We start from the raw sequence: 13083 nt of genomic DNA on the forward strand, positions 1-13083 counted from the left end.
TGAGTGGGAGGGGGAGTTGAAATGTTGGGCCACGGGGTGGTGTGGTTGATTGGTGCGGGTGTCCGTTGCTCACGATGCGGTCTTCTCTACACTGGGGAGACTGGATGCCTCCTAGCAGAGCGTTTTAGGGAATATCTCTGGGACACCCGCACCAATCAACCACACTGCCCTGTGGCCCAACATTTCAACTCCCCCTCCCACTCATGGGCCCAACTTTCTATTTTCACCAATTTTTATTGAATTTCTTTTCATCAACACTTAACATAGGAACAGCTTATAATTAATTGTACGGTAATGGAAATTCCTTATACTGTATAAACAGATTGTTTCACCATGAGTTACACAAATTAGGTGACACAGTAGCTTAGTCTTATTAACAGTCTATAACTAAAAATAAAACCAGCTTCTCACCTCCCAGCAACATTTCCTGCAAAAGATTATCAATTCTTGCCACTCCGAAGAGTCTGGCAAACTGAATTTGTTCAATCATCTGCCATGTGATGCTCTGCAGTGATGGAAGAAGTAGGAGAATGTCACCGAATCGTCCACGGGAGTCATACTGACGATCATTGATATAATCCTCCAGGTTGACCTGCACTTGGAATCGCATGTTTTTGATTTTTGCTGAATCACTAACACCCCTGCAATCTGTGATACAAAGGTTACAGAAAATTAACACTTAGGTATAAAACACTACATTTTAGAGGCATTTGTACTTTTTGATGAAAAATGGATAACTACAAGCAATTTAAAGTTAGATAAGGGTGATAATTAAAGATGAGAAAACAAACAATTGTCTCACTAAGTTCTTCTCTCTCGTAGACTGTTACTCCTACCTTAACATCCAGGCAATCACATAAGCACCATCTAATGTCTTTTAGTGAAGGAAATCTGCCTTCCTTACCTGGTCTAACCTATACATGACTCCAGACCTACAGCAATGTGGGTGACTGTTAACTGTCCTCTGGGTAATTTGGGATGGAAAATATTCATTTAGAGTATTGTGAGAAGTTTTCGGTCCTGTATCAAAGGAAGGATGTGCTGGCCTTGGAGGAGGTCCAGAGGAAGTTCACAAAAGTGATCCTGGGGATAAAGGACTTGTCATATGAGGAGTGTTTGAGTCTCTGGATCTGTACTCAATAGAATTTAGAAGGATGAGGGGGAAACTTACAGAATACTGAGAGGCCTGGTTAGAGTGGATGTAGACAAGATATTTCCATTACTAGGAGAGATTAGAACCTATGGATACAGTCTCAAAGTTAAGGGATGATCCTTTAGAACTGAGATGAGGAGGAATTTCTTCAGCTGGAAGGTGGTTAATCTGTAGAAATCATTGCTGCAAAGAGCTGTGGAAACAAAGTCATTGAGTGTATTTAAGACAGAGATAGACTGTTCTTGATTGGTAAGAGGATCAAGAATTACAGGGTGAAGGCAGGCAAATGGGTTTGAGAAACATATCAGCCACGCTTGAATGACAGAGCAGACTCAATCAGCTGAATAGCCTAATTCAGGTCCTTTATTGTATGGTCTTATATTTCAGTACATGACCACCATGTTAAATTTTCTTCATATAAAAACTGATCTGAGAAATCAGATTTCATTCTGTGTTGTGAGAAGAGTCATGCCAGACTTGAAAGGTTAACTCTGTTTCTCTCTCTACAGATGCTGCCAGACTTAATATGTTTTCCAGCATGTTCTAGGGTTTGATTTTGTCCAGGAGTCTGGGATCATAATAAGTATTGAGCTATGTTGGTACCTAAACATAGTTTAATCAACAAAGACACTTACCTGGATCAAAAAATACCACAGCTTTGAGGCAAGCAAATTCATTCTCATCTATCTGAAGGTCATGTAATGGTTTCACCAGTTCATCCAGAATCCTGTTTGCAACACGCATAATCTCTAACTCTGGGCAGTGCCTGGGAATGATGTAATCATTTCCTGTAGAAAAGGGTGGATTTTATTAGCAATGTACCTTCAATTCACAAAACTAATATAATTGAACATCTTTAAACATATCTGAAAATCATTTAAAAACAGTCAACATATAGATTATATTTATAAATGCAAATAGTCTAGTTTGCATCAAACTTAACAATCTATCCAATGTATGGAAAATGTTAAGAAGTGTTGTTAATCATGAATGAGAATGTAAGAGGAGCATGCAGGGAGGGCCAAGAGCAGCATTGACAAACCATTGTTTTTTTAACAATGATGTGTACTAATAGTGACTGTGTTACAGTTGCTCTTGAAGTTTATAATCTTCTGCATGGAGCAATATAAACAACAATACTTTTCATAAAATATACATATTGCAGATATTTTTTAAATGTTCTCTATTTGGTGGGACCGTGGTAATGTCACAAGAGTAATAATCAAGAGCTCAACCTAACGAGTAGGTTAAGTCCCATCACGGCAGATGGTGAACTTTGAAATCGTTGAAATTTGGAATTAAAATCTCACCTAATGGTGATCTTGTGACCTTTATCGACTGTCAGAAAATCCCATGGGTTTCAATAATGTAATTTAGGGAAGGAGATCTGCCCTCCTTACCTGGCCCGACCTACATGTGACTCCAGACTCACCACAATATAATTGAGTCTTAAATGCTCTCTGAAATGGTGGAGTTTTAACAAAATGCCAGAAGTCTAAAGAAGTAATGAAACCAGATGAATCACCTGACAGTGATTGAGGCACCAGAAATGAGAACAACAAACCCAGCCCCAACGATATTGCATTGTCTTCCTTACCAACAACTTGGGCTTGGACCAAAACCTTTCCACAGACTGATCAAGAAACAGCCCAACGCAGTCATGGTCAGTGAATCATAACTTACAATGTCCCAGGTACCACCATCACCGAGCTTTGGAATGTCCTGATCAACTGGCATATCTGACCCAGCAGAGATAGCAGCACAGTAACATGCAGTCAGCAGAAAGTTTCCCCAGGCAACCTCGACATTCACTCCAGATCCCATGAGGTATCATGGCATCCAGTGATTATGACCTACCACATCCCCTCAGTATATGGATCAGTGCTCCTCCATGCTGAAAAACACTTGAAAGTAACACTGAGAATGGTAAGGGCACAGAATAATTCTGGCTGAAGGATTTCAACATCCATCACCAGGAGTGGTCATATGCATCACCATTGACAGGACTATTTGTGTGCCGAGCAGCAGAAGCAAACCATAGCTTATTACAATGAACACACCGTTAAAGTTTACTAAGATTCATGGCCAGCTGAGCCTTCCTCAAAGTGGACTTTCAAATTAGAGTGTTAGAAAAGAACTGTGGAAAAGTTTCACAAGCTACTCAGAGAATGGAACGATGCTTATACTTCTAAGAAGGAGTTGTGCTTTCTCTGAATAGGATGTGGTGTAAATTTGTGCTCTAACAAAACTTTATCCTCTCAAATTCTCTAAAAAAAAGAATAAAGAACTAAGCTTGTACCAACACATGATGCCTTTCTAAATGAAAAACCTATTGCCTCTATGTGGTCTGTATCCCTCTATTCCGTGCCTATTCATACATCTGTCAAGACTCCTCTTAGACTGTTGATAATGTATCTGCCTTCACAACCTTTTCTGGCAGTGCATTTCAGGGATTTACCTCGTACTGTGTAAAAAAAACCTGCCTCTCACATCTCGTTTAAATTTTCCCCCTTTTACCTGAAACCTATGCCCCCCAGTAATTAAAAAATACTCTTGACTGTCCATTCTATCCATTCCATAATTGTGTAAACTTCTGTCAGGTTGTTCCTCAGCTTCTGATGTTCAAATGAAACAAACCAAGTTTGTCCAATGTATCCTCAAAGCTAACACACTTGTGATAGTGTAAACTTCAGAACTTTTAGTAATTTTTCACAGATTGAAAGAATGAATAAAGATAAACTGTTACACACAAAAGGATCAGCAATAATTTTAGCTGGAATAAACCAAACTTTTCATTAACTGATACCTATTGGACAGTATTGTGCCAATTGATCAAATATTCTGGTTGAATCAGATGTCCATATAATCAATGTAAGACAACCATAAGGCACAGAAAAGTAATGCATGGTCGATATACATCACTGTTATTCTTTATTTACAGCATTATCACAAATAATAATGTAACTTTGCCTTAAATAAAACTTACTGACAGAGAGCCTTCTCACTCGCATCCTGATCTGACTACTTGGATAGTAAGGAGGTCACAATACTACAGTAAACCTGTGGTACTTAAGGAATATAATTTTTACCTGCTTATTGAGAGTGCCAATTTATAAGGTGTCGCTTAAAATAAAGTTTGCTGTATTAGGGGACAAGGACAGAACTATACAGGGGATTGAAAGTAATTAGCCATGTCTGGGAGAAGAGGGAGTCAAAGCTACAGCAACAAAACAGTTCTATCAATTGCTTTATGAATGGCTGCCTCATGCCACAAGGACAACTAATTGATCTGTAGAATAACTTTAAGGAGTTAATCACAGGAGAGCTGTGATTTCAGAGAGTTACGGCCAAATGTAACAAGAAACATTTCTTGATAAGAAGGCAAGCTGCAGACTTGATGGTTTCACAGGAGGAGTCAATAATTTGGATGAAACAATCTGAAGAATCATTAATAATATCACAACATAAACCTGAAGGACAACTATACGATATAAGAATCCAACACCAGAACTCTCCTTCAGCCGAACTTCAAAGAACAACACAGCACAAAAATCGTATTCTGGACATCCTGAGACTGACACTGTTGGGTGGAATCTTAGTTAAATTCCACCATTAATCATATAATAGCCAAATTGAGTTCTGAGGTTTAACTTGTTCACTTGGGGACTCTTATTTTGGTTGCTACATGCAATAAAATATAAATCATTGTTTCAATACTTGGTTGGCTGTAACATTTCTTATTCAGTGGCTGAATTAAAGGTAACTTGTGCTGATTTGCCCACAACACCCTCCAAACTGGGCAACATCTGGTAAACTTTTCCTGTACCTCTCGAAAGCTTCCACATCTTTCCAGTAGTGTGGTGGCCAGAATTATACACAATATTCCAAATTTGGCCTAACTAAAGTTCGAGAAACTGCAACATGACTTACCAATTTTTATACTGTATGCCTCAACCAGTGAAGGCAAGCATGCCATATGACTTCAAGAACATCTTATCCACTTTTGTTGCCACTTTCAGGCAATTGTAGATCTGTAAGCCTAGATTCTTCTGTTGATGCTACTAAGGGTACTGCTATTTACTGTGTATTTCCTTCCAGCATTAGCTCTTAGAATCTGCAATACCTCACAGTCGTCCAGATTAAATTCCATCTGCCTTTTCTCCGCCCAAGTCTTCAGCCTATCTATGTTCTGCCGTATCCTCTGGCAATCCTCCTTACCTTTTGCAACTCTCCCAATCTTCGTGTCCTCTGCAGACTTACTAATCAGGCCACATACATTCTCCTCCAAATCATTTATATATACAAAAAACAGGAGTCCCAGCACCAATACCGGAGGAACACCACTGATCACAGATTTCCAGTCAGAAACACCTTTCCACAACTACTCTCTGTTTTCTATGGCTAAACCAGTTCTATGTCCATCTTACCAGTTCATCACAGATCCTATGTGACTTCATCTTTGGTATCATGAGAGACATTGTCAGAGGCCTTACTAAAGTCCACATAGACAACATCCACTGCTCTGCTCACATCAATGTACTTTGTCATTCCCTCAAAAAACTCAGTCATGTTTGTAAGACAAAATCTCCCCCTCCCTTTTTATATTGTCGAACCCTGGAATATCAACATATCCCTTTCTAAATTCAACATCTACCAGTCCTCCTCCTTTGTGAATTCCAATGTAAAGTATTCATTAAGCACCTTACCCACTTCCTCTGGTTCCTTGCATAAATTCCTTTGTCCTTGAGGGGACTTACCTTTTTCCCAGCTACCCTCTTGCTACTTATAAATGCGTAAGTGTCTTGTGATTTTCCTGTTTGCTAAGGATATTTCATGGCCGCCAACTCCTTGTTTAAGTTCTTCCTTGCTTTCTTTCTATTCTTCGAGTGCTTTGTCTGTCTTCAGTTCTCTAACCTTACCGCTGCCTTATTTTTCATTTTGACTAAGCTCTCAGTTTCGCTTGTCATCCAAAGTTTATGAATTTTGTCATTATTATCCTTCATTTTCACATTGCCTGGTAGACAATGCCCTCCACACAGTATATTTATTGGGACGGCAATAGCCACAGGTTCTACTGCACTGCCTGTCTATCCCTTCTAGTGGTTACCCATCTTTTTTACCTGAACTTTGAGTGTGACCACATCTGTAAAACTCCTGTCTATGACTCTTTATGTCTCCTGCATGTTCCTAAGTGTGCTACTCTAATACATTCATACAATCTGTCAGGAGCTGCAATTGATTAGATTAGATTCCCTACAGTGTGGAAACAGACCCTTCAGCCCAACAAGTCCACTCTGACCTTCCGAAGAGTAACACATGCAGTCCCATTTCCCTCTGACTAATGCACCTAACACTATGGGCAATTTAGCATGGCCAATTCACCTAACTTGCACATCTTTAAACTGTGGGAGGAAACCGGAGCAAACCCACGCAGACACAGGGAGAATGTGCAAATTCCACACAGACAGTCGCCTGAGGCAGGGATTGAACCCAGGTCCCTGGTGCTGTGAGGCAACAGTACTAACCACTGGGCCGCTGTGCCACTCTAATTGGACACACTTCCTGCAGTTGTAGTTGTTAAGAACATTCAAACTGTCTCTGATTTCCCACATTTCTCAGGAGAAGCATATTATCCTGCTGACTACCATTTTTACCCTCTAGCTACTATTTAATTAAAAATAAATTTCTATTAAATTAATTTACAGCTAACTAGATGGCCCTTAGAGTTAGATTCTCACTTAAAAATACCCAATACACTATTCAGTAAACAACATTGATACTTTACAAATGGTCAAATGGCATAATTGTTTTTTAACTCCTTCATGAATAGTTGATAGATAATTAAGTATCTCTTTACAATGCCTGAAAACTTCACTGTAATTACTGGTGGAATGAAGTAGATTAGATTAGATTAGATTTTAGATTAGATTAGATTAGATTACTTACAGTGTGGAAACAGGCCCTTCGGCCCAACAAGTCCACACCGACCCGCTGAAGCGCAACCCACCCATTCCCCTACACTTACCCCTTTTACCTAACACTACGGGCAATTTAGCTTGGCCAATTCACCTGACCTGCACATCTTTGGACTGTGGGAGGAAACCGGAGCACCCGGAGGAAACCCACGCAGACACGGGGAGAATGTGCAAACTCCACACAGTCAGTCACCTGAGGCGGGAATTGAACCCGGGTCTCTGGCGCTGTGAGGCAGCAGTGCTAACCACTGTGCCACCGTGCCGCCCATGGAGTAAAAAACATAGAGAAACTGTAATACTCCGGATATTGATGTGAGATTTACGTCAAAGGGATAACCCTAATTATCTATCCTTAAATTACAACACTGGAGCACTGAAAATATATTACAACCTAATATTTTCAAAATATTACAAATGCAATGGCATACACACTGTCATGGAGAAGACTTCAGTTTTTGAGTGGTACAATATGATCTAGTCAGAGCATAGATAAATCATTGGAGGTACATATGGAACTGCAGCTAGAAGCTACAGTTCATTAAGTGTTCCTTTCAATTGTTTTCTTTAGTTTTCATGCTGTAGAGAAAAGAAGACATCTTGGCAATACACTTGGGTGGTCTTAAATGTTATCAAACAGTAAGCCAAAATAGTTTGAAAATTGTTAATCCTCTTGCAATATTAAATACGACAATCATTACCTAACAAGAGGATGTCCTTGTAAGGTATTGAACGTTTGGCCAGACCCAGCAGCAAATGTTCCCCTGCATGGGCTCTAAGTAATGCAACCTATAGAAATAAACAGACAGTGATAAGATCATAGGAATATAAGTATTCCATTCAGCGACCAATTCTAACATTGTAACAAATTTGTATCTCAACCTAATTTATTTCCCATTGTTCCAAATCTTTAGACACTGTTGTCTTCCCAGTGATGCTTCATGCAATTCCATGCAACCTCTCTTCATAATGTAATCCTTTGAATTCCAGTTGCAGTTTTGTGAATCTACATTGTATCTCCACCATGATCAATAGTATCCGCAGAGGTACAGTACCCAAAACTAAAAGGTGTCTGACTAAGGCTTTAAACAACTGAAACATCAGTTCCTTCAGTCTGTATTACAGTCCGTTGAGGCGAATGCTAGCAGTGCATTGGCTTGCTTGATAATACTTGGTGCTTGTAGTTTTATTGATTTCTTCGCCAGGATACACAGCCTGAATCACTGCAATATCATTCTTGACCCCCCATGTATCATTAAGAACAGATTTTCATTTGTTTTCCCAAGATCCCAAGTGGATGATCCCACATTAACTCCAGCTGTCAGTATTGCTTACTCGCATAATTTATCTCTGTCTCTTTGTTCCATCCCGTCCCCATCTTCACAACTTACTAAATATTTTCAACTTCAAGTCAGCTGATGGGGTATTTATTGCAATTACGCATCCTACCATCAAAACGTTTAACAGCAATCATTTTAATCAAAATTATTACTTATCATGTAGAGAGTCATTAAATACATAGCCAAACATTTTCAAGGTACCACTCAAACACGTTTACAAAATATCTTGCATTAGCTCTCACATGGATCACACTTAGTTTAATGACTATGCTTGTTCAATGTGAAAGATGTATAGCGCATTAACTGTCAACTCAGCTGGGTAGCACAAAAAATATATATTTAGGAATTTTTTGAACAAGAATAATATGTTTTCTATTTGCCATGCCTTTCACTGACCTGGTCATCCAATAGCAATTCGCAGAATGCTGGGATAGACTTTGCCCATTCGACTAAAACAAGCAGCTGCTGTTTCATGGATTCACTGACATCGTTGATCGTTGCGATCTTCTTCATTGCAATGTCAGCATGATGAACAGGACTGAAACCAGACATCTACCATTGGAGAAATAAAGTCATTCAGTCATTTGAATTTGAAGAGATATGTAAGTAGATAATTGGTTTTTATTCATCATATATGAATTTGGCGCATCCACAGTTTTATACCTGCACTAATCTTAGTGAGTTCATAACTTTAGCCAAACCATTGAAGTGAGGTGTCAAGAATAAAAAGGGCATTTCTATGATATCAGAAAGAGTTAAATAGATCAGGTCACTGATGAGTTCTAATTGTCAAGGAACCTTTCTTCATTTACAGATCAAAATAGAGCTGAATTTTGAGCTAAATAATGCAGACAGTCAAATGAAATTGACCACATGGAATTAAGTTCAGGAGCCCTACTACTGTCCTATTCCTGTTGATTAGGCTGTTTTATAACAAAAAGGCTTTTTGACTATTGTTAAACCAGTAATCTTCTAGAGATACATACATTTAGATCATTAAATCAGACAAGGAGAAGTGGAAAATCTGTAACCAGTTTAATGGTCAGCTAGGTATGTAATGAACAGAAGTGCAACATTGTAAGGAGTCTTTAATAGCTGCAATCTTTGGTTTGAGAAAGCAACTTATTACCACTTTTTGAAAGGCATCTAGGGATAGGAAATCAATGTTGGCCCAGCCAGTGATGTGCATCCCATAAATGAAGAAAACCAAAACCATGTAAATAATTTCTTTACGGCTGTCCTGTGTGATGTGACAGGATGTGTGTGTGGAGAGATTGAGAGAAGTTGGGGAAATACTGAGTGATTCAGAGGAACTGCGAAGGAGGGTTGTTAGGAAGGAACTGAGGAGATAGCTAGGTAACATTATGCTATGAAGCAATTATAATCAGTTTTTGTCTTGTAGCTAATTAAAATAAGCACAGAGAAATAATCACAGATACTAAGGCAGAATATCAATGTGACATTTCCAAAGTATGCTCAGGTTTCTTGTGTCTACTGTATAACAAATGATATATCCTATGCAGAAGTAACAGAGGTCATACTGTCTAAATGAGGTGCTATCATTTGTGGTCAGTTGTATTTATAGATACTGTGAGTCAACCCATTCAGACATATTTTCACACACCTCTGAAGCAAGTAGGAATTGAACCCAGACTACTACACCTCTAATCGCTGTTTTCAAAAATTGTTAATGTGGGCCTCAGCTGGCTAACCCAGCATCAATTATCCAGAGGGCAGTTAGTGTTAACTATATGACTGTGGAACTGGAGTCACGACAGGTAACAGAGCAGATTTCCTTCCCTAAAGTGCATTACTAAATAAGACTTTTTTAAAAATAAATGACAATTGACAATGTTCACATGGTCACCATTAGACTAGTCCTTTGTTTTAAAAGTTGAACTCAAATTTCACTATCTGCTATGGTAGAGTTTGAAACTGTATACCCAGAGCATTAGTATGGGGTCTTTGGATAATTTCCCTAGTGATATTAGCACTATGCTATCACTTACCCACTGCGGGATTGATATACTAACATTAATTGAACAGAGCTAGGTGAATGAAAACACTTTAAGCTGCAATATTTGGTATGATTCCTACATATAAATACTTTTTATATACCTTTAATACAACATTGTGTTTAATAAATGAGAGGTCATTTATTATTCTAAGATGTTAAGCAATGTTTAATTTTGCATGAACCTAACCGCAAACATCCAAAAGCAATCTCAGCTGCTAATGATGGACATTGCTTGCTCTTTCCAACAAAAGAAATGATGAAGGTATCTGAGAATGATAGCAGTGAACCACCAGCAACTATCTCAGTTCAACATTTCACTCTTATTGTTGGTGAGCAGCAACACAAGACATGTGCTATGTACATCATAATTAAATCCCCGCTGAGAGCATGTATGAAAGAGCCAGCTTTGGACAGAGTTTGCCTCTCTAGGACTACATGCATATCTTCGTTATTTTGACAGTTAATTATTGTATTTAATATTATTTTTCTAAATTATCTTTACTCTTCACATTTTCATTAAATCCTAAATAAATATTTTACCCTCTCTCATAACAAGCTCATATTTAAATTTTTCCTATAAACCATATAAAAGAGCATTAGATGACGCAAAACAGGGATGAAAGGATAACTGAAAATAGAAGAGTAGTTAATGCTAGATGCCATGAAACTCAGCATGGGCTTATTACTGGAAGGATAGTGACTGAAAACCACAGCAGATTCCTTCTGTAATGGAAATGGCTGATAAAGTGCAAAAAAGAAGCTGCCCAAAATTAGCTGTCATTTGACAATGATCACAAGATAATACAGAACCATTGCATTATCTTTCAGTATCGTGCAGTTACATACATTTCTGCATCAGTAGAACCTTTTCTCTCATCACACGGTTTACTCTAGCCCTTTCACCTTTATGACTACTATATTTTCTATCAACCTCTCATTCTTTTAAAAATATTGCCACTTCAGCAATCCACTCTGACAGGTTACTGGTGACTAAGTAACTCAATGGCTGTCACAACCTTTAGAGCACTCTAACTGCTTGTAAAAACAAATACAGCACAAGAGCTAGATATATCACCATTTTAAGTGTCTGACAAAAAGAAAATATATGGTATCTAGATGCCCTGATGTGTTCCACATTTGTTTTTAAATATTGGAAGGGGAGTCATTGAAAACCACAACAGATTCCCTCTGTAAGGGAAACAACTGATAAAATATGATTAGAAACTACCCCAAAATTAGCTGGATGGTGTAATTTGACAGTAAGCAAAAGACATTGCAGTTGATATATTTTTAGTTGGATGACAATAGAAGAATTCCCTTCCTCTTGCTTGAGTAGTAAGGTGGCTCAATGGTTAGTACTGTTGCCTCATAACACCAGACACCTGGATTTGATTCTAGCCCTGAGTGACTGTCTATGTGGAGTTTGCACATTCTCTGCATGGGTTTCCTCCTCCAGTCCAAAGATGTGTTAGTGATGCTAAATTGCCCATATTGTAGAGGGATGTGCAGGTTAGGTCAACTGGCTGTGGGAAATGCAGGATTAAAGGGATGGGGTTGAGTCTCGGTGGGATGTTATTTGGAAGATTGGTGTGGGCTGAATGGCCAGCTTCCACACTGTAGGGATTCTATTCGAGTAGTGTACTTTTGTAGTCACTGTTATATGGTAGGAAAGAGTGGGTTTCATTTTGTATGGAAGACAAGAGTGTATATGCAAACTCAGCTGGCCCACTTACATTTAGTGCTGAGTTCAGAGAGGCCCAGAGGATTAGCCATGAGAAATGGAGTGTTGCAGGGATAAGGTGGTGGGGGGAGGGGGGTGTCTGGGTGGGATGCTCTTTGAAGAGTTGGTAGGGAGTTGTTGGGCTGAATAGGCTGTTTCCACACAGTAGGGATTCTACGGATGTTCCAATTTGGCTGTTCAAGGGCCTTAACTCAAAACATAGGAAGTAAATGGAAACACTCTGGAAGGTCAGAGAATTGAGGAGAAAGTGAGGTCTGCAGATGCTGGAGATCAGAGATGGAAATGTGTTGCTGGAAAAGCGCAGCAGGTCAGGCAGCATCTAGGGAACAGGAGAATCGACGTTTCGGGCATTAGCCCTTCTTCAGAGAATTGTCATGACCCAATCTGCTTTGGCACTGGCCCATTCCCTCCTGGCATTTAGTTCTGTTGTCAATGGGCACCTTTTACTGAATGGGTCCTGCACGTTGAGAAATTTGCCAACTCTAGCTGCCACTGCAGTAACCAAAATCGGAGTCACAGTATTCAATTTGTACACAACAAGCCTTACTCCTGTCTCCACTTCCAGAGCTGCAATGCACTACTAACTCAATAAGAGTTCCTAGAGATGTTGATTGAGGGATAAGAATTAACCAGGATGCAGAGATAAATTCCCTGCTCTTCTTGAAGCTCATGTCATGGGAAGGGCCTTTGTTTAACATGGTATCCAAAAGGCAGCACCTCTGAAAATGCACCACTCCAATCTAGGACTGAAAGATTGCCATCTTTGATATTTGTGCTCAAGTCCCTAGAGTGGATTTGAACCCACATCTTCTGATTCTGAGGTAAGATGACAAACTGGGTGGCTTCTTTTGACATACCTG

General features: G+C 39.2%; 1 protein-coding gene across 2 annotated transcripts in view; it reads right to left on the minus strand.

The window, feature by feature from the left end:
* LOC122558255 (hepatocyte nuclear factor 4-beta-like) overlaps positions 1–13083 on the minus strand; it is a 91042-nt gene that overhangs the window by 2599 nt on the left and 75360 nt on the right. For both annotated transcript variants that reach the window (XM_043706634.1, XM_043706633.1), the window contains exons 5-8: positions 8862–9017; positions 7827–7914; positions 1789–1941; positions 412–648 (exon numbers count right to left, since the gene is read on the minus strand). In XM_043706634.1, the coding sequence (XP_043562569.1) occupies positions 412–648; positions 1789–1941; positions 7827–7914; positions 8862–9017 (634 nt within the window). The remainder of the gene's footprint in view (positions 1–411; positions 649–1788; positions 1942–7826; positions 7915–8861; positions 9018–13083) is intronic.

This window comes from Chiloscyllium plagiosum, chromosome 17, assembly GCF_004010195.1.
Source record: "Chiloscyllium plagiosum isolate BGI_BamShark_2017 chromosome 17, ASM401019v2, whole genome shotgun sequence".
Lineage (NCBI taxonomy): Eukaryota > Metazoa > Chordata > Chondrichthyes > Orectolobiformes > Hemiscylliidae > Chiloscyllium > Chiloscyllium plagiosum.